Genomic DNA, 23,600 nt, shown 5'->3' on the forward strand with positions numbered 1-23,600 from the left:
TCAAAATATCTGAGGATGAATAGATGAAATAAAAGAAAAACTCTAAAAACTGGTCTTACACATCAACAACTCACGTTGGAATTTCTGATGATTTAGTACTTTAAATCCTATATCAAATAGGAGCTTAAGGAAGAATGTCTGGAATTGATTCTGTAAGATTTTTAGTTTTTTCACACTCAAAAAAACAAACCCACTGCCCATGAGATTTGAAAGAATTATGGGTGGTAATGAAAGGCAAGTACTATTAATGTGCTTTAAATATTTACTTTAAAATATTTACTTTAAAAATCCTAAAGAAGAAATATTCTTAATAGCTACCACTGTTTAAGGAAAACCAAATATTTCCATAATGAGAATAAATTAATTTTGCAAGTTGTTCCATGATATAGATCATTAGTTTCTCTATCAGCTTATTACTGAGCTTGTTTTCTAACAAAACAAAAATTAGCCGTAATTTAATTTAAAAACCTCTCTCACTCTAAATCTTCTTCATCATTTGTAAAATAACAAGATTAAGGAGATTATCTCTCAGGTTCTTTTTAACTCTAAAATGCTAAGATGTTATAAGTCCAAATTCAAAAAACTGTAGGAATAAAAGGTTTTCAATCTTTTGTTTAATTTTCTTTAGTAATGAGAAATGAAAAATTCCTGAGTCTATGGTCTAAGGCAGGAATAGGCCTTTTTTTTTCCTTCTAAAGGAACAGACAGTAAATATTCTACACTTTTTAGGCCATATGATCTCTGTTACGACTACTCAACCATTATAGCATAAAAGCAGCTATAGACAAAACACACAAACAAATGACTGGTTTTATTTCAATAAAACTTTATTTCTGGACACAGACATTTGAATTTCATATAATTTTCATGTGCCAAAAATTTTTTCATTTTATTTTTTTTAACTTTTAAAAAATGTAAAAACCATTCTTAGTTCACAGACCATACAAAAACAGAAATTGTGCCAATTTGGTCTGTGGACTCTAGTTTGTTGACTTAGTTCAGAGCCATATCAGAAAGAAAAAATATATAACTATTAGCATGCAACACAGATAAAACTATTTAAAACATTACTATGCCTACACACAAATTAGCACTCTAAAGTTGTCTGCCTTTTCTTTTTGCAAAGATAAACTCCTGATGTCCACTTCCCTACAGTCAGATACTAGATAGGAGCAAGCCATGGCTCTTCCTTCAAAACCTAGACTAACATAAGAAAGTTGTGGAAGTGATTAAGAACTAGATGAACTAAAATCCAGAGATGGACGAGTACTTCCAAGGTGAGCCCAGACCACTGGCATTTTCTTCCATGGGGGCATCTGCAGAGTTTAGATACAAGTGAAGATTAAGCTTGGCTTAAACAGAGGAACTCTACTAAAGGAAATCAGAAACCACTGATGCTTCAGATGTCCTCACAGGTTGGAATGACTGGAAATTTAGAAAAGCCTCAAATATGTGGCCAGTTTCCCCAGTGGTACATCTGCTTAGTCATGGGGCACTAAGGAAAGATAAGGAGGCTAGGTGGACAAACATAGTCAATTTCCCACAGTTTCTCAGTGTTTAAAAGACAGACTCGCAGTGGAGGGAGAAGTCTACTTAATTCCTGATCAGACTGAGGTAGTCAACATCTTACCCAATACAACATAGCAAAGAGCAAACCTTTCTGAAAGAAAATAACTTAATCTGAAAGAAAATAACTGTTCTTTTACACACAATGTTAGAAGTACACAATAAACATATTAAGAAACATCCAAATAAGCAAATTAATGTAACAGATAATCAAGAGAAAATCAGACAATTAGGCAAACTTGAGATAACCCAAATACTGAAGTTAGGAGTCAAGGACTTGAAACAGACACAATGATTAAAAAAAAAAAAATGGATGAAATGATGTGATTTTAAACAGAATCTATTTTTTTTTAAGCCAAGTGGATTTTCTAAAAAATAAATATCTGAAATTAAGAACTTGTCAGATGATCTTAAGAACAGAAGAGACCAGAGGAAAACATAATTCATGGACTTGCTGACAGGCCGAGAGAAAATACCCAAACTTAAGCAGAGAGAAAAGAATGAGATGAACAAAACAGCGAATATGAGATGTGGGACACCGTCGAATGGTCTCATATTCATGTATTTGTAATCCAAGACAAAGAGAGAAAAAAAGAATGGAACAAAAGCAAAATGTGAAGAGATCATTTAAATAACTTTTACAAAAGTGAGGAAACACATCAACTCAGAGTCAAGAAGCTCAGAGAACTCTTAACTAGGAAAATGCAAAAAAAAAAAAAAAAATCATACCTAAAACACCAAATGCTAGAAATAGTCAAATTGTTTAAACAATGAATAAAGAGAAAATCTTAAAAAAAAAAGCCAGAGGAAAAAAGATACAGTCGAAAGAACAACAATAAGATTGATTGCTTCCATTTTTGGTATTGAAAAGTGCTGGGGTTGGAGGAAATCTAGCAACCTAGAATTATATACCTATCAAAATTATCCTTTAAAAATGAAGACAAAAATAGAGATATTTTTAGACCCACAAAAGCTGGCATAATTCATTGTCAATATACTAATACTTCAAGAAATACAAAAGGTAGGTCTTCCTTTAATAATTGCTGTATCAAATTTTTAAATAAAAGGACACAGACTAAAATGTAAAAAGCCTAGAGAAGCTATATCTGGAACATATTCACTGGCCTCCCCAAAAAAACTGATGTGGCTTTACTAATATATGACAAAGTAATTTTTTTTTGACAAAGTAATTTTTAAGGCTAGAAGTATTATGAGATGAGCAGAGTATTTCATAATGCTAAAAGGGAGGTCAAAGAAAAATAAACTATGTGTCAAAGAGCTACACAAAGTTACAATGGAAATTAGAAAATATTTTTAATTAAATTAAAATGAAATATAACATATCAAAACTTGCGGAATGCAGCCAAAGTAGTGCTTAGGGGAAATTTATAGCTTTTTGCAAATACATAAATGCATATAAAGAAAAAGGAAATTTGAAAGTAAATAATATAGGTTTACAACTTAGAAAGAAAACAGCAAATTAAATATTAAGAATGTAAATACTTATTGTATGACAATGAATGTAAATTCATTGTCAATATACTAATACTTCAAGAAATACAAAAGGTAGGTCTTCCTTTAATAATTGCTGTATCAAATTTTTAAATAAAAGGACACAGACTAAATACAAATACAAATACAAATTAAGAGTAGATACCAATGAAATAGAGAGCAGATATTCAATAGAGAAAAATCAAAGAGCTAAAATTGGTTCTCTGAAAAGATTAATAAATGAAATCAACCTCTAGCAAGATTGGTCAGGAAAAAAATAAAACTGCAAATTACCCATAAGAGAAATAAGATAGAGGATATCACTACAGATCTGCCCATAAATTTCACAACTTAAATAAGATGGACAAATTTCTTGAAAAACATAACTTTCCAACACTAAACTGGGAAAAAAAAATACAAATCTGAAAAGACATATCTGTTAAAGAAGTTGAGTCTCTAATCAAAACCTTCCCACAAAGAAAACTCTAAACTCAGATGGTTTTGCCAGTGAATTCTTCTAAACACTTAAAGAATTTGCTGGTACATTCTTTCAAACAATATCAATCTTAGACTAACTTTTCCCAAGAACATAAAATGAAGAAATATTTCCCAAATCATTTTCTAAAGCTAGTATAATTCTGATACCAAAACCTGAAAAGGGTATTTCAAAATAAGAAAATTTCAGGCCAATATGTCTCATGAACATAGAAGCAAAAATACTACAGAGCCAAAAAGAAGAAACAACCCAAATGTTCATCAATTGATGAATGAATAAAATGTGGTACATCCATATAATGAAACATTATTCAGCCATAAAAATGAATGAAGTAGACATATGCTATCATATGGATGAACTCCAAAATCGTTATGCTAAGTGAAACAAAAAAGTCTCCAAAGGTCACAAATTGTACAATCCAATTTATATGAAATGTCCAGATAGACAAATACAGATTGAAACAAAAAGCTGATAAGTGGTTGCTAGGGGCTAGTGGAAAGGAAAAGGGTCACAAGTGACTATTAAGGGGTGTGAGATTTATTTTCTGTGGTGAAGAAAAATGTTCTGGCTGCACAACTTTGTGAATATACTAAAAACCACTGAGTTGTATACTTTTAAAAGTATATTTTATGGTATGTGAATTATATTTCAATTTTAAAAACTAGGGGGAAAAGCCACTGATCTAAAAATAATCTCAATGTCCAGCAACATATAAAAAAGGAAACAGATAAAATGCAAAATCCAATTGATGTAATTCGAAATAAAACCAGAATATGGGGGGAAATCATTTCAATTGAAGCAGAAAAAGTATTTCATAAAACTCAACCATTTGTGATTATATGCCTCAGTAAGCTAGAAAAAAAATTACTAAAACTGATAAGTATGATCTACAATAAAACCTACAGCTAACAATAGACTTTATACTCAATAAAAAATTATATACTTCCACTAAGTATAAGAAAAAAATACAAGGACTTATGCCATCGCCACTTCTATTTAATTCTGTACTGAAAGTCAGTAAGTCAAGTAAAAGAAATAAAAGTCATAAGTGTTGAAATGAAAAAGTATTTTTATTTGTAGGTATAATAACTATTTATGGAAAATGCAAAATAACCCACAAATAAGGAATTAATAAGTGAATTATCAATACCACATACAACACCATTGTTTTAATCAACTAATTTATAAAATACTGAATGTAACTGAAGCTTTTCTATAGAAGCTAGACTTATTTCTCCTGTATAATTAATGTAATGATACTCTTATCATTGTGTTCAAGCATCACTGCATAAATTAGGGAGAAACAGTGTCTGATTACTAAGTAGAAAACTTTTATTTACTTAACCTAGCTTGATAATTAGTAACAAGAAAAGAGATTTTCACATTTCAGGGGAAAAATGAAAACAGATTCCCTATATATAGCTTCAGCTTCTTGACCTTATTTGGAAGTCTTCACATTAGGATAGAGCATGGAGGTAGAAATATAAATAAAGCTACCTTGGTAGTGGGCAGAGCAGTATAAGAAAAAGAAAAAGAGGGTAGGGAAGAGGATGGGAGTAGAGAGTGAGAGGAGAATCTCTGAAAAGTTATTTCAGAGGAGAATCTCCGAAAATTTAGACCATGCTTCATGAAGATTTACACCCTCGGATACACACAGTCTAAATAGAGGAGGAACACTCAAGTTTAATGAAGCAACTGTAAAACTTTCTGAAGACAATCTACTCATCCCAGGCTCGAGAGCCACCACAAGGATAATGAGAGTTAGCAGCCAAACAACCAGAGACACAAAGAACCAAGATAAGACACCTTGGGTGAGAACTAACAGAAACAGACAACAGAAAGACACCCAGATTTCAAATGGAATTTTCAGACACAACTATGCTTATCAGATTAAAAGAAATAAAAGACTACCTTTAAAATATCTGTAGGCATGGGTAACGTAGCACATGTGAAAAAAGAATCAAATCAAACTTCTATGAAAAATATGTGAAAAATTTAATAACTGAAACTAAAAACAGAACAGATGGGTTTACAGTACATTAGACACAGGTGATCAGAGAATTGAAGAGGTCAGGGAAAACATCTAGAACTTAGCAGAGCAAGATAAAAGGTTTGAAAATATGTCCCTGAGACCTTTTCCATACCTGAAACCTCCTCCTTCAACTCCTCCCATCTCAAAAAAGACAGCCCTTACCTTATCCAAGTATACCCTTCCTCTCATGCACTGGACCCCATCTCATTCGCCATCCTCAGGATTTGGCTCAGCCACTTACACTCTCTTTGTTCACTCTTAAATCTTTCTTTTCTCCTATGGCTTCTAACCTGAGAGGCCCGCTGGCCTCCTCCAAATGAGAAAAAAGAAAAAAGGTAAGTGATTCTCTATCCCTCTTCATCACTAAATCTCAAGGAAAAATGGTCTCGAAATTTTTCAGTCCCTCACTAATCAAAATTCTACAAGTGTATGAGACTCTCAACATCACAATCTTTCTCGTTGGATACTGAATTCCTTGTCTTCTAAATGAACCCTATTTCAGTGTTCCTTCCACCTTTGATGATGATTCCTTTTCAGTCTTCTTTATTAGCTCCTTTTTCTTTCTTTTCCTCCCCTTAAATCTTTAGTACATATATTATTCCTTATGAGAGTTATCTGTTCATATTCTGTATTTCTATATTGGTAACATAAGAACTTTGTTTTCAAGAAACTTTAACAATCCTAAAGAATAACTGCTATTGAGAGTTCATGAACATCAGAATGATGGTCTAGAGCCAGCTATGTTCTCTGACAATAAAGTTGTATCTATCGTGAAAATCTAAAACCTTTCTAGCCACTTCAAACCCCACTAATAAGGCTCACAGCAGGTAACCTAACCCTCCACTCAACTGTTAAAATGGGGACACCATTAGGGATATACTTCTTTTAATTTCCATAACCAACCTTGAACTGATCGCTGTGAGGGCCTTACTCCATTAATTATCCCCATTCTTTTGTTTTTTGTTCATTATTCCTGCCCTTTCCCTCAGTCTACTAGGTTAAGAGTGCAGAATTTACACACACATGGCCTAGGTTCAAATGCAGGCTCTGTTATTTATTAGTTCTGTGATCTTGGGAAAGTTACTTAACCTCTGTGTCTTTTAGTCACCTCATCTGTAAAACAGGACAAAAATAGTACCTCTCCCATTGGATTATGAGGCATTTAGAATTATGATAGGTATTTAGTGAGTGCTAAACAAATTTCATTATTACCATGCTAAAGTAAAGCAAAGTCTCACTTGGTTTGGATTTCCCTAGATGCAGACTTGATTCAAGGATTCAAGTACAAACAGTTATTTTGAGAGGTGATCCAGGAAAAACGATGGTAGAGAGAATCAGAATAGAAATAGGGAAGGGAAGGCAGTCAAGAAAGTGTGCATTATTAAGCCAGTTACCCCAAGACGGGCAACTAGAGCATGACCCTACTAGAGAACTCTGGTAGATGGTGCAGAACATGGCTCAGTTATCTCAGCTGAAGGATGATAAAAATGAGGTATTTATCTACCAACTCCTCACTCATTACTGGTTGAAAACCTTTCTGAAGGCATTTCTGGCATTTCTGACTTGACCTGCACAGAGTATGTCTCTGGCCAGTAAGAAAGCTCTCAGGCAGGAAGTCATAGATGTAAGTGGACAGTATGGAGATGAATGTGAAAGGGCTATGACAAGGACACTAAGAACATCTGAGTGTTTCTTATCTAAAACAGAAATTCATTCTTTGTCTCCTTCCTCTTTCCCTCTTTCCTTTTAAACACTAGCTTCTAAATACTCTACTCCCTTCTCCATCTAACATCGATTCACTTTCCCACTGAAATGTGACTTCTCCCTGCCTTCTGGGGAAAAAAAAAAAAGGTGGGAGTGAGTGGGTGTTAGATCATTATGATCCCGTAATGCTAATTTCAAGATGATGTCTCAGACTCCTGTTTAGCTGACGTACAGAAAAAGAGGTAGTTTGTAAGTGACAGTATATTCACGAGGAGCCTTTGAATATACTGAAACATAATGTATTTGAGACAGAATGGAGAGACTCCCAGTAAATTTTTCAAAATATAGGTCTAAAAGTTAAGGGAAAGGTTTTAGCTTTAAACCACAGACCAGGAAATTAAAAACATTCACGTAAAAATTGAAGTCACAGGACTGACATAAATAACTAAGAAAGAATATTTAGAGAGAAGGGTACCAGGAATGGACTCTTGAGAAACTAGCTCTTCCTATTACACCTAACAGTCTTCCTTCACTTCTAACAGCAAAATGTCTCTCAAATCCATTTTATTTCATCTGTTCCTATTGCCTTTTTCCCTGGTTCATTATCACTTGTCAGAACTACTGCAAAATGCTTCTTTAATGGTAGGCCTGCTTTGGCGATCTGCGCCTTTTCATCCTCTACAATGTTACCAGAGATATTTTTATTAATTGAAAGTTTAACAGTCACTACTGTTCTCAACTAAAGCAGTACCTGGACCATAATAACCTGATCCTAATATATCTTTCTAGTCTCTTCTATACTTTTATTCTCTTTCACCCAGTTTCCCACACTTTAGTTATTGCCAATCTTTGTGTTTTGCAATTCTTAGGATTTTTAACCTTAACTCACAATGTAGCTCCAGCAAATATCACTGTCTACCTCAGGAGTCTGCAAACTACAGCCTGTCATCCAAATCAAGCCTGCCACCTATTTTTGTAAATACCAGTATACTGGAACACAGCCATGCTCATCTGTTTACATGTTGTCTATAGCTGCTTTCAAGCTGTAACAACAGATTTGACTAGTTGCAACAGAGACCATACTGCCTGCAAGGCCTAAAGTATTTACTATCTGGCCCTTTACAGAATAAATTTGCTGACCTTTCATCCATATCAGGCAGTCTCATATGTGTAATAACTGGATTCCAAAAGGAAATAAGGGAGACTGGGTTTGAAATAATATTTGAGGAAATAATGGCCAAAATGTGCCAAATTAAACAAAAATTCATATCACATAATCTAAGAAGTTCAATGAATACCAAACACAGGATACACACATACACACACACATACATGCAAAACAGTATACTACAGTCAAGTTACTAGGTACGGTACGGTCAAGTTACTAAAAATCAAAGATAAAGAGAAAAATCTTTAAAGCAGCCAAAGAAGGAATTTTGGTCCAGTATAATGACATAAACCCAAATACAGCCTATCTTTCCTGCTGTTTAAAACTAAAAGCTGTGGACAAAATACAAAAAGAAAAAAAAAAAAAATAGAGAAAGCAAGCAAGACAGAAAGACAGAAAGATAAAAAGAATTACTGGAGGACTCTGAAATGGAAACAAAAGCAGATTGTGGAGGGAAGTCAAATTTAGGAAAGTGACCCCAAGGAGAGTGAGTTTTCCCAGTCGGTTTCCTTTTTTCCCCCATTTCTCAAACAGCTTTGCCCTAAGGCCAGGAAGCAATCACTGCATACAGAGCAACAACTCAGAAAGTAAAACTCCAAGAGAAACCCTTTTTCTGGCCACAGGAATTGGGGAAAAGGGCCCCTGCCTGCTGGAGAATATAGAGGAAATCCTGGAAAGGAGAAAGATAGAGAAAAAAATTCCCTGATTCTGTCTATAAACCAACAAGTCTTGAGCTTATAGGGGCTATATAAGTATGGGGCAGACCCACACCAACACAGCAGAGGCTCTGAGAATTGAACTGAGATTTTGAACTACCACCCACAAAAGGCAAGACCAAATGTGCCAGCTGAACTTAAATGGGTTGAGAGTCTGCTAAAAAAAACAACAAAAATCAACATTCTCCAGATAATTATGAATATAATTATAAACGCCCCAGAGTTTACAAAATATAACATTCACATTGTCCAAGATACAACTCAAAATTCTCACAATACAGAGAGCAAGAAAAAATACGATTAATTTCAAGAAAGGAAAAAAAAACAATAGGTTCCAACCCTGAGATGATCCAGATGTTGTAATTATACAACAATATCCTTAAAGTAACTACTATAAGAAAGCAAACACACTTGAATGAATGAAAAAAAGTTCTCAGAAGACAAAAAGAAATTATTTTTAAAAAGAACCAAATATAAATTTTGAAACTGAACAATACAATATGTGAAATTAAAAAAATCACTTGGGATAAATAAAAGAATGAAGATGACAGAGAAAAAAGTCTGTGAACTTGAAAATGGGTCAATAAAAATCATCCAATCTGAAGAACAAAGAGAGAAAAGTTTGACAAAAGGTAAAATGAACAGTCAAAGACTTATGAGACAATCTCAAGTTTTATCATAATTGTCACTGAAATCTTGGATGGGAAAAGGAAAGAAACTAGGAATATTTTAAGAAACAATGGCAGAAAGTATTGTAAATTTGGTAAGAGACAAATTTCCATATTCAAGAAGATGAGCATTCTCTGAAGAGGATAAACTCAAAGAAAATAATGACTAGACACATCAAATCAAACTGTTGAAAAACAAAAAAACAAAAAAAAATTTTGAAAGCAGACAGAGAAAAATGACATACTAAATATAAGGGAATAAGATTCAAATTACCAAGTTCCTCATCAGAAATCATAATGGTGAAAAGACAGTGGAACATCATTAAAATGCTAAAAAGCAACACAAGTGTCACTCAGAATTCCATATCCACTTGAAATAGCCTTTAAGAATGAAAGCAAAATAAAGACATTCTCAGATGAAGAAAAACAGTTTATCCTCAGCAAACTGCTTTACAAAACATGCTAAAGTGAGTACTTTAGGCTGAAAGGAAATGTAGCATCTTCAGGAATGAAGAACAACAGAAATAATAAATATGTAAGTAAACATAAAATAGTACTTTTTTCCTTTTTCTTTAAATTATATATTATTTTTGACAGCAAAAACTATAATATTACATGTTGAGTTTTTCAAAGTATGCAGCCATAACACATTCGACAACTATAACATAAAGTCTGGAGGAAAGGGGAGGTAGAAGAAGGAAAAAACAATCTGTATGATTGTAGGGTTTCTTTATTTTAAATGAAACAGTACAACAGTAACTCTAGGCTGTAAAAAGTTATGTATATAAATTATGTAATCTTGAAAGCATTAAAAACAAAAAGATAAAGCTAAAAAGGCCAACAGATATACTAAAATGTAATACTAAAATATAATCAAAAAGAAGGCAGAAAAAGAAGAGATGAACAAAAAAAGAGAGGGAAACAGAAGACAATAAAATGGTAGACCCAAAGCCAACAATATTAATTACATTAAATATTAATGGTCTAAACTCTCCAAATAAAAGGCAAAAACTGACAAAGTATATTTAAAAAGCAAAATCTTCCACATGCTGCCCAAAGGAGAGAAACTTTAAAATTAAAAAGGAGGATAGATCTAAAATAAACAGATGGGAAAAATTTAGCCTGCAAACAGTAAGCATAAGAGGGCTGGAGAGGCAATTGTGACATCAGACAAAATAAGTTCAAGACAAAGAGTATTACTGCAGATTAAAGAGAGATGTGTCATATGAAAAAAAAAAAAAATCACCAGGATGTTTTAGTATATGTGCTGCTGAAGCAAGCACCAGAATGTTTTAAAAGTTATAAATGTATGTGTACCTAATACCAGAGCCCCAAAGTCCATGAAGCAAAACTGACAAAATTAAAAGGACAAATACGAATCTACATTAGAGTGGAATATTTTTAATATCTCTCTCCCAGCAACTGATAGACCCACACAAAAAATTAGTACAGACATAAAAGAGCCAAATAACAGGAACAACCAGCTTTAACTATTGATCTTTACAGAACTCTACATGCAAAAATGGCAAAACACACATTCTGTTCAAGTGTAAATGGTACAGTCACCAAGGTAGACAATACTGTGGGAGATGAAACAAACTTCAATAAATTTTAAAAGATAAATCATACAAAATGTGCATTATAAAGTAATCACAATAATATGTATGTATAAGAAAACCCCAAATATCTGAAGGTTAAATAATTTGCTAAATAATGCATAGATCAAAGCTGAAATTTTAAAAAGAAAATATTTTAAGATAAATGATAAAGAATAAATAGAGTATCAAACTTTGTGGGATGCATCCCAGGTTTTGGCACCAAAAAAAAAAAAAATTTGTGGGATGTGAATAAAGTAATGCTTAGATAAAAATTCATAGCTTTAAATACTTATGATAGAAGGAAAATCTGAAATCGATGACCTCAGATTCTACCTTAAGAAACTAGAAAAAATAGCAAAGCTAACTCTAAGTAGTAGTAAATTACAAGAGAAAAAAAACAACAAAATAAAAAAAATAGATGAGAAATTAAACAAAGCCAAAAGTTGGCTCCTTAAACTAATAAATTGACAAACTTTTAGCCAGGCAGATGAAGAAAAAGAGAAAACCCCAATATAGGGAATGAAAAAGAAATTATCAGCACAGATCCCACAGATATTAAAGGATAAGAAAAAGAATGTTATGAACAACCTGATGCCAAAAATTTCAACCATTTAAATGATATGATGAAATGGGCAAAACTCTCTCCCACCTCCCCCCAAAAAATACAAGTTACCAAAACTGATACGATAAATAACAAAAAATCTGAATATCTCCATATCTATTAAAGAAACCGAATCTGTCAAAAGCTTCCCTAAAAGGCAATTCTAGGGCCAGATGGTATCCCCGGTCAATTCTATCAAATATTCAAGAAAAAATAAGACCAATCTCATGAAAATTTTTTGAAAATACAGAAGAAGGGATTACTATCCAACTTGTTTTATAGAACAAGGATAACTGTAATACTAAAACCTGACAAAGACATTACCAAAAAACAAAAAATTGACAGACCAATATCTCTCATGAAAATATAACTAAAAATATTAGCAAATCAAATTTAACAATATACCACAAAAGAGGTTTTATCACAGGAAACACAAGGCTGACAACATTCAGAAATTAATTTATTTTCTTTTATTCTCTTAATATACGATTATTACTTAATACTGAAAGGCTGAAAGACAAATTTGTAATTGTTTCCCCAAAATTAGGAACAAGGAAGGACACAACTTTCACTTCTATTCAGCACTGCTACAGAAATTCTTGTAATTAAAATAAAGGTGGGGAGAATGTGTGTGTGGGAGGGGAGGGTCAGAAAGAATAATATTATACAGAACATCCCAAAGAATCTACAAAACAATTATTACAATTAATCTACAACATTCACTGTAGTCCACCAATTATATCACACTATTAGGATTCACTTGCTTCAAATAAAGCTCCTCCAGTATTCTAGTTAGTTTCATTTTCTGGAGAAACTTTCCAGAGGAAGTAAAGCAGGACAAACTACAGTTCCCCCAACCCACACTGATTTCAGATAGTTTCAAGGCCAAAACTTAGTCACAACCTCTTCTCTGCTAGCCATTCTAGATTCCCTTCATCTTTGCTAGCATTTCTGCTGATCAAGGTGGCTGATCTCAAAAGGTGGTTGTCAGACCTTTTTCATGTCCATTTGCCACCAAAATTGAACAAGGAAGTACCAAGAGACACCTAGTACATCTTCTGCGTGCCAAACCGCCATGATCCATTGTGGAGCAGCTGCCCTATCTCTATTAGATAATTAGGTACATTAGCCCTGTCAAAATGGTGCTTCCTGTCCTTGGAAAAGAAGTGCCAAGTCTCAGCAGTAGCAGTGTTTTAAAGTGTAAAAGGACTCTTGTAGCGTCTTCTGTTGGAAATGATTCCCTTCTGAGAACAAGGACTTTTTAATCCCTGGTGCTCAGAGCTACAAGGATGGGAGCACAAATTCTCCAGTGGATCAAAGAGTGATGCTAAGTGGAACCACTCCCATTTCCATGTGTTCTTCCTATTGGGAACACTGGAGGATGGGACCTCATCCTTGCAGGGCATCCTGTCCAAACTCCACGGTGTTATCATCAATTGTGCCATCAAAAGATTGTTTTATTGCTCTATCAGGTCAAAAGCTTCGGGGTGGAGTGTTACGTGATGGGAAAATGGATCCCATGGATTTTCCTTTGCTATGAAGTGGGTAAGGGTACTCTGAAAAGATGTTATGTGAGACTTTATGCTGGTGCATCAAATACTCTGTAAGCTCCCAAAGAGTAGCATAGTTTGAGAACCAGTGTGTGTGTGCGTGTGTGTGTCTGTGTGTGTGCATGTGTTCATGCATACACACGTACATGCAGTCCATTTCCTCCCTTAGCAGGCCCAGCACCTCCCAAGAGGTTTTGTTGTAACCTATCTCTAATCAATGATTTAGTGATAGCCAGCAGGGAAGAAGAGAGTAGATGGGGATGGATAGTAGGAGCAGCACAGTCTTTAAGCCACTACCCTCTAGCCAACTAGAAGCCAACTTCTGCAGGCCCAGAAGGCTCAGGGGAATTTCGGGTTTCGAGGTTGTCATCTAAATCAACTCAGTGGTCCTATCCTAAGAGTCAAGGTCCAAACTCATTTCTAACCAAAGCACAGATACTAGCATAGCAGACTTGCTGAGAATTCAACCCACCTAGAAGCTCTGTTACCCTTAAAATTAAATCTTGGGCCTAATCCTTAGCTTTTTCTTTCTTCCTACTGCAGAAAATGAGTTTCTTTACATTATGCTAAAGAAATCATCTAATTTTCTCATTTTTCCCCAATTATCTTTAGCCTTTAATATCTGTGTCCAATCTATCGATGTCACTCACCAACAGCCATCTGATCACACTGTCCTTATAATAACTTCCCTGAATCTCTCAAAAGCCTAAGATATTGTACCCACCAATACATTTCCTTCTACAGGAATCCCATTCCAATTCACCATCAGTGCAAGTTTTTAACATTTGCACAGCTACAGTGGATGCCAAGGGCTATCAGTATCAGTGCTCCATCTACCATCAGTAGTGGGGTTCACACTGCCAGCCAAAAAGCACATAATCTAACTCCAAAATTCCATTTTAAAGTCTATTTCCTCAGACCACTCCTAGTACAATATTCTTGGGTAAGATTCCTCAGGAAATAGACTCTGAAATGGCGATTTGCACACCAGAAGTTTACTGAAGAATGCCCTCTTGAATCAACAATGAAGGAGAGTGAAGAAAGTAAGACTGAACAGAGAAAGGAGTCAAATTGCAAAGGGAGCTCTGAAGTTGGGATGGATCTTCAAAGTTGCCCTGCCTTAGAGGCCAAGGACCAGGTATTTATATTCCCACACAGTCTAGGCACTGGATGCAGGCTGGTGCAGAAAGCAGCATGACTCTGAGGGAAGCAGCTTTGTTGGCTCAAAGCAATGCCTGGAGAGGGACTCAGTGGCAATCAGTTTAGTGGCCAATATTCACAACAGTAAGGGGAACTTGTACCTGAACGTAGGGATCTGGATGGTGAACCACAGCACCTCCCATATCACTATTGGACTATCAGACCAATTCGTCTAATGAGGGAAATTAAGAATTTACCCTGTTTTCTTAAGAGAAAATATAGTTCATCACCAGTTGATCAGGGAAAACTCTTCTTTGCAGAGGAGCACCAGCTAATAAATATAGAATAATAGAATTATGAAAGTCAGCATTTTGAAACCCCTAATGAAATTATTGACTCAGATAAGGATTATCAAAGGATGCTAAAACCATTAGGTGAAATATATACACACTGTGCAAGTTATTACCCATGATTACTTGCATATTGCAAAAAGAAATTTACAGAAAAGAGATCTAATAGGTAATACTTGGGTACCATCTTATCCAAGTAACTAGACTGAGCATTATTAAACAGTGAGACAATCTGAAAACTCTGGATGGCCTCAGTCAACCTCTGGATAGGATGCAGTATTCAGGAGTATATACAAAATATGACTGCTAAAAATTTTTAACCAACATCTAATGAAGCTTTAAAACCTAATTTCCATTTACAGGAAATACGAGGTGGGAAGACATAGAGATAAACAATTTCTGGTGGGGTCCTGTCCTTTAGGAGCAAGATTTATAAGACATTCTAGAAAAGGTGAAGTACCAGTGACAGAAAACTGATCTGTGGTAGCCAGTGGCTAGGAGAAGGACGAGGGAATTAATTGAAGAAACTTTTGGGAGTGATGTAAATGTTCCATACTTGACTGCGGTGATGGTTCTAATACCCTTCGAATGAACACGTTAAGATGAGTGAATTTTATTACATATATATAAACCTTGATTAATCTGACCCCTCTTCTAAAAACCTGAATATTTATTCTATTTTTGAATTAAAAAGTGAGACTATTCTGTTGATTTTTAAACAAATATCTTAAAATGTAAAAATATTTTTAAATTAACATTTTTATTTTCTTTTTAAGCCCAAAGGCAAGGTTTTATCTTGAGCTAAGAGACTAATTCATTTCAGGTTTCTACTCACCAATATTCCCAGAGAGCAGTTTTTGCCTTAATATGTGTAGGATTCCACAGATGTTACAGCTATGTGAAGCAAATTACTACCTATCTACAAATATAGATATATGTACACGGATTCAATCCCACATCACTTTCTAAAACACTCCTACAATAATATCTCTTCATAGCTCAAAACCATCAGTGTCTACTTTATAAAAACTAATTCTTATCTTGCTGTTCAAGCTTCCCTACCCTCTAGCCAAAGCCTCCATTTCCAGAATGAATTCCCACTACTCTACATAACACCTACATCCTAGCTCTAAGAATTCTTACCATTACTTACACACAAACTGCGCTTTCTCACTTCTTGATCACGCTTTTTTGCCAGCCCACAACGCCATCCTTTTGTCATAACAGGCTCTGCAGTGATTTCATTTAACACTGTTATCAGTACCTGACTTTGTATTTTTTATCCCCATCCAGACAATAAACTGAAGTGTAAAAACCCTGTCTTACAAATCTTTATAGGGCCAATGGTTAGCGCCAAGTAGTGATCCCGGAATCTTTGTTAGATCAATTGACTACTTAACCTCTTACAACCAAAATCCCATGCATCTGAAGGATGGGCTCAAACACCATTTTTAACAACAAAGAGATAAAGCAGCTGAAAGACTAACCTGGGTTTAGATTGTAGAAGAAAAGCAATTCTCACTTTTTAACTACAATCTCCTCTATTATTTCTACTAACACTGCTCTACCACTTCAACCCTGGTATCCTGACTCGTCTTTATCTTCTATCCTTCATTACTCTTCTGGCATCACTTTCCTTTTTACCATATTGTCAATCTATGTCACCAAAAACCTTCACTTTCTTTTCTTCTTTAACTTTCAATCACTCTTCAACTTTGAATCAACTCAACTAGCACTTTTTTCCATTTCTCTTTCTAGTGGAAAAATTTACAATATGCTGATTGGAATTTTAAATATGTGCTTTTAATCATCATCATCAACAACATCATCATAACAAAACAGCAGCAGCTAACTTTAATGAGCACTTACCATATACAGGTACAATGTCCCTTCAATAATCTAATGAGATTATAACTAAAGAAACAAAATACTAATTAACTTGCCCAATTGACAACAACAAAAAAGTAGAACTTTGAACGAAGGCCCTCTGCCTCTAGAGTAGATTTAGCCACGGGGCCACATATGGTTCTTTCCAAGTCCAATGTTATATTGTCATTCACACAGAGAACTGATCAAACATTCCTTTACTCATTTCCTGTCCAATCCCTTTCTCCAAGTAATGTTCCAATTTTGACTGGTTCATTCTTACAAAAAATATGTTTATTCAGTCACTGAATAAGTGAAATAGTTATCCCCACATTCGACAATCATTGAGTGCAAAAATAAAAGCGAGACATGATCCTTGCCTTCTCTTTAAGTCTGCAAACTCCATCTGACCCCTCACTCTCAGCAGAAATCCATAACTAATATTTAATAGCGCTTAATGCGCCAAACACTTGACATATTTAGATTCATTTCACCTACAAAAACAATCCTCATTATTATCTCCATTCTACATATAAGAAAACTGAGGCATAAAACAAAAGCAAAATAAACAAGTGGGACTACAACAAACTAAAAAGCTTCTGCACAACAAAGGAAATCATCAACAAAATGAATAGGAGAAAATATCTGCAAATTATATATCTGATAAAGAGTTAATATACATATATATAAATATTCATACAACTCAACAACAACACCAATACAGTCCAATTCAAGAATCCCAAGCAAGATATACAGGCATATGAAAAGGTGTTCAACATCACTAATCATCAGGAAAATGCAAATCAAAACCATAATGAGATATCGCTTTACATCTGTTAGAATGGCTATTATCAAAAAAGACAAGAGATAACAAGTGTTGGTGAGATAGTGGAGAAAAGGGAACCCTTGTGCACTGTTGGTGGGAATGTAAATTGGTGCAGCCATTATGGAAAACGGTATGGAGGTTTCTCAAAAAAATAAAAATAGAACCACCACATGATCCAGCAATTCCACTTCTGGGTATTTATCCAAAGGAAATGAAACACTAACTCAAAAAGCCATCTGCTCCACCCATCCTAGGTCTGCAGTATGACAACTGCAAAGATATGGAGGCAACCTTGGTCGCTTTATCCAATGGATGAATGGATAAAGAAAATGTAGTGTGTATATATGTGTATACATATACACACATATATATATATACAATGGAACATTATTCAGCCATAAAAAAGCAAATATTGCCATCTGCAACAGATAGATAGATCTTGAGGGCATGATGCTAATGAAATAATTCAGACAGAGAAAAACAAATACCATATGACTTCAATTATATGTGAAATCTAAAAAACAAAAAAACTCTTAGATACAGAGAACTGGTAGTTGCTAGAGGAGGAGGATGGGCATTGGGCAATATGGATGAAGATGGTCAAAAGGCACAAGCTTCCAGTAATAAAATAAATAAGTCATGGGGACGAAATGTACAGCATGGTGACTATAATTAATAATACAGTATTATATATTTGAAAGAGCTAAGAATAAATCTTAAAAAGTTTTCATCATGAGAAAAACCTTTTGTAACTGTGTGGTGATGAATGTTAACTAGACTTATTGTGATGATCATTTCAAGATATATTAACTAACATTTCAAGAATGTTAACTAGACTTATTGTGATGATCATTTCAAGATATATACAAAAATAGAATTATTATGTTGCATACCTGAAACTAATATCATATTATATGTCAATTATATCTCAATTTTGAAAAAGAAAAATAAAAAAACTGAGGCACCGAAGTTATGTAATCTACCCAAGGTAACAGAGCTAAAGAGTGGCAGAGCCAAGATTTAAAACCAGTGGAACTTCAGAGTCCAAGATCTGAACCACTTCACTAAAATGCCATCAGTCATTAATTCCATTAGGCTTGCATCCCTCAACTTCTCTACTGTATGCCTAAAACATAATTCATGGTAATTAATTCACTCAACACTGACTGATAACCCACCTTGTATTTGTTCCTTGAACACAACAAGCTTGTTCTCACCTCAGAGCCTTTACAATCTCCTAAATGACTCTTCCTCTAGATCTGTCTTCTTATCATTATCTTATCATCAACTCTCAAAGAGACCTGTCCTGCCTACCCTACCTAAAATAGCCTCCCCCAACTAGAAACTGCCTGTGACATGAAATTGGTTTTATTTTCTTCATAGTTACTTAACGCTACCTGATATTATCAGCTGTTTATTTCTCCCCTGCTATATCTTCTGCACCTAAAACAGTTCCTGGCTTGCAGTAGGCACTTGATATTTATAGAATGGATGCCAAATATTATGCTAGATATAGGATTATCAAAAAATAAATAGGATATAATTCCTACCCTCAATAAACTTCTAGTCTTTATGTTTGCAAATACTTACCTCCTCCCCTTCTATATTAAAGAAATAGTTCCTAACTTTTTCCATAGCTAACTTCCCTCTCTACCCGTCATCTTAAAACTCCCTGAGATCTCCCTTTGACCTCTCCCCATCAGTTATCCCCCTCTCACCTCTTTAATTTCCCTCTACTTACTAAATGTTTCCTACCTACCCTCCCTTACTTGAATATCCTTCCCTCAACCCTGCATCTCCCCATTACCTCAATATCTCTCACTGACTTCTCCCCCACATCTCTCTACTATGACCACTTCTTCAAAAGTCATCAGTGACCTGGAAAGTGTTCTCACTTTCGTCAGCATTTAACACTGCTGATGACTTTCAATTCACTTTCTTAGGACCAGATGGGCTACTATCTCGTGGTTCTCTTCTTAATAGTTCTGTCTTTTTTCAGCTTCCTTCATAGTCCTCTTTCTCTCATATTTTTAAATGTGATGTTTACTAGAGCTTCATCTTTTATACCTGCTCCATTCTGTCTCTGAAAGATCTAATCTGCTGCTTTAACTCAACTAATGCCCCTATATAAATAATATCATTCATTCAGAACCTAAATCCCAGATCCACTTTCCCTATATTTAATAAGAAATGTGATTGAATTCTTAAGCATATTCTTAATAAAGAAGAGTTGCAAGGTAAGACTTAGAAAAAATAATGTGAACAATAATAAATAATATTCTGAAGAAGGAGTAGAAGGCAATATTGTACAACTAAGGCTGGTTTCCTTGAGTACTTCTTGAAATACGTGAACTAATTCTTCATTAATTTTAATTGACAGCTCGTACAAAATATGGCTCCAAAATTAAAAATCATTCATAAATTTTTTATGTGGTTAATCTATATCAATTTTGTCTAAAACTGTTAATTCTAGATACATAGAAATTGTATTATTACAAAAGTATAATAGTAAAAAGTTAAAATCGAATATACCAGTCACAAATTATTGATTGCATAAGTCTGGAAACAACATACAAAGTAAATTTAAATTCTTTAAGAGGGCTTTGTAAAGATGTACCTACAGTGCCATCATTTAGAGACTCATGGCTCAAAATTATACCTGATGATCAGAGCAAACTGTCTAATGAGATTTTGTGCTATTTTCAAAAACATGAGCAAGAAACCGACTTGTGCCATTGTGGCCTTCAGCTTAGATAGCAAAAGGTAATTACACATATTTATATCCATATGATAAAACTACTCATGTGCCTAATCTTGTAAACAATTAGACACGAGAAGACTGTTTTACCCAGAAAAAAATGTGAACAAAGCTCCACCTTTACAACTCTCTACAATAGATAAGAGCCACAATACATACTGGTATAACTCCAAATACCTCAGTTACAGCCTACTCCCTTTCATAATGGTTGAAAATAAAATCTGGTTATTGCATAATGAACTGTACATCCAAAAAATACAGTAAATGCTGTAATATTTAACAAAATCCTACTGTGCTTTCTCCATTTTCCATATATTGCAAAAAGCTATGAGAAAAAAGATGATGCCAACTTCTAATTACCACTGTTAAAGCCAAGCTGGTGAAACGAGTCAGTCACCATCCTTCAGGGTGTGTGGCATGTAAGGGCATGAGAAAAGAAAAGGAAAAAAAAACCACAATAGAAAAGCCCTAAGCAAAAAAACACCCATATTTTAAGAAAAAGAAAATGAAAGTGATTTAACATCTCCTACATCAAGGAAGCTGAAGGTTCAGTGAGCCTAGAAAGAGATCTAGGAGCTACTCAAATTTTCTAGTTGGTGGCAGCTGAACACTATACTAGCTGTCATATTTTGAAATTCTTCCGTGTTCCCCCTTTTCTCACAAAACCCCCTCTACTCTAAAGCCTGTAAGTGACAGAGGAAATAAAACACAAGATGAAGGGAAATGGCTGATGGGACATCAGAACACAAGAGCAGCTGAAACCACATTTCTAGACTAAAATATCCAGTTATCAAAGTATAACTCAAAAATCTGTATCAGACACCTTTCACATCTACATAATCTCCATCTGCATCCCTTTGGCATAATTCTCTTAAATATTGAAACCCCATAACTTATCTGACAGACTAACGAGTTTTCATTATATGTGTCTCTCTCTATATAGACACACACACACACACACACACACATATATATATGAGACACTATCCTTAACCTGTACCATTGCTCCCCTAAGTGAAAGGCATTTTTTTAAGGTGGAAAGGGGAGAATGGAATGTCGTGAGGAGTGAGGGGTGAGAAATACGTGTAAATACCATTGCGGCAGAGACACTGGAAACGCCACTTCCCCCACCACTCTTGAAAATTCTCTTCGTTGTACCCTTACCCCATCCCTCCTCCTTCCTCAACAATACACGCACGTGTCATAACCGATCCACACCATCACCTTTTCTATCACACGCTACCCTCCCACCCACACTAACCCCCCGCTACAAAGACAGACGCACACACTTAGAGCAGAAACTGCTGCCACCGCACCCTCCTATCTCAATTAAGTGTTTCTACCACCCAGCATCAAGCGCTTGCTGAAAGACAGCTCAGTAAATACGTACGTAGACACACACACACACACACACACACACACACGCAAACACACACGCAAACACACACGCAAACACATGCCGCATGTGGCGCAAGGAAGGACACCCGGAGACGCACCTGGAGGCCGAGTGTCCAGCGCTGCTGCCCCCCTGGTCCCTGTCACTGAGCGCAGCCGTGTAAATCCTCCGGTAGCGGTCGGCCAGGGCCCGGCCTGACAGCAGCAGCTGGTAGTGACCCCGGGAGTCCGCGGCCGGCAGCCCCAGCCCCAGCCCCGCAGCAGCCACGGAGCCCTCGGGAACCGGTATGAACAGCGCCCCCGGCGCCGGGGAGGAAGAGATGGTGGCGGCTGGGAAGAACCCGTCTCCTCCGGGCCCCGAGGAGGCGGCGGCGGGGGAGGCAGTCGCTGCGCACATCATCATCCTCGCCACCGATACCTCGTCCCCGCGGGCCGGGCCGGCAGACACGCGCGCGCACACACACAGCCCTTTTCCAACGACGACGGCTCCGGCGGTGGCCTCTCGCTCCCGCAGCAGGGAGACTACAAAGACAGAGACCTTCTCCTCCTTCTCCTCCTCTTCCTCCTCCCCCCCGCACCGCCCTCGCCGCTACTAGGGCCGCTCATCTAACCCCGCCACCTCGGGAGTGTGAGGAGTAGGCGGTGCCGCCGCTGCAGCCGCCACCACCGCTGCCACCGCCGGGGCTACCCGCAATGGGAAGCTGCCGGCCGCACTGGGCATGCGCCACTCGTCGCACATGCTCAGTAACGGCGGCCCCTTTCCGTCCCCACCCCCTCTCCGCTACCACTCCCTCCGCTTCGGGGCTTTGGGTGTGGGGCGGTTGTGCTGGACGGAATCTGAAATAAATCCACTTCTCCGGATTTTACTAACAGCATAGGAAGAGTAAGGAAAGTGCTAGGCAGGCTGTCAACACCGGCATTCCGCTTCAGGTAATGGGTTCCCTTCAGGTGGGAGAGCCGGAACCTGAAAGAAAGAGGGACTCTGCCCACCGCGGGAGGATGAACTTACTCCTGCTAATTTTCCCCCACGTGTGTGCTGCCAACATGAAGATTTGACGAGAACAGTTAACCAGTGCTGCTGGTTAATTCAGAATTCAAGGCAGAGAAGTCCCTTTGGTGATCTTATTTTGGAGTTTTTTCGTCATTAGGATTTAAGTCTGTTTAAAACAGCTTTTACTTACAAAGGACAGGTAGTAATTTAGTGCATTTTTTTTTCTGTGCAAATAGGATTCATAGAGATGAAAGTATTCACAAGCCAGAGTCGTTCCTAAATTCTTGTTCTCAACATTTACATCAGAGCCAAATCTTAACCCAATAATACTTTTCTTAAATATTCTTTTATTGACTACACACACCCTAAAAGTGCAGTGGTCTTATCTCTTGACAGTGATCACTTAATGGCTTATCTTTTTCTGCCCATACTTACATCGCTAAAGATAATTCTTGACAATGACCTGTAACTATAATTATAGCTATGTCTGTATAACATCTGGAAATGTCATATCTAACCAAAAATCTTATCTATACAAATGTAACATTTGCTGAGTCCCCTCTTCCAAGCTATTCTACTAACGCCTTCAAGTAAATGTCCTAGAAATATGCGTGCCAATGCACCCTGATTCGTATTTTATCCTTTTGACTCTCAATTTAAATCATATAAATTTATACTTGACAA

At 36.1% G+C, this 23,600-nt stretch overlaps 1 protein-coding gene across 1 annotated transcript in view; it reads right to left on the bottom strand.

The window, feature by feature from the left end:
• MYCBP2 (MYC binding protein 2, E3 ubiquitin protein ligase) overlaps positions 1-22,621 on the bottom strand; it is a 265,889-nt gene extending 243,268 nt beyond the window's left edge. The window contains exon 1 of the mRNA XM_011378152.2: positions 22,027-22,621. Coding sequence (XP_011376454.1) covers positions 22,027-22,328 — 302 coding nt within the window. The 5' untranslated portion in view covers positions 22,329-22,621. The remainder of the gene's footprint in view (positions 1-22,026) is intronic.
• Positions 22,622-23,600: the final 979 nt, after the last annotated feature.

The sequence above is a fragment of the Pteropus vampyrus genome, unplaced genomic scaffold (genome assembly GCF_000151845.1).
Source record: "Pteropus vampyrus isolate Shadow unplaced genomic scaffold, Pvam_2.0 Scaffold332, whole genome shotgun sequence".
Taxonomy (NCBI): domain Eukaryota; kingdom Metazoa; phylum Chordata; class Mammalia; order Chiroptera; family Pteropodidae; genus Pteropus; species Pteropus vampyrus.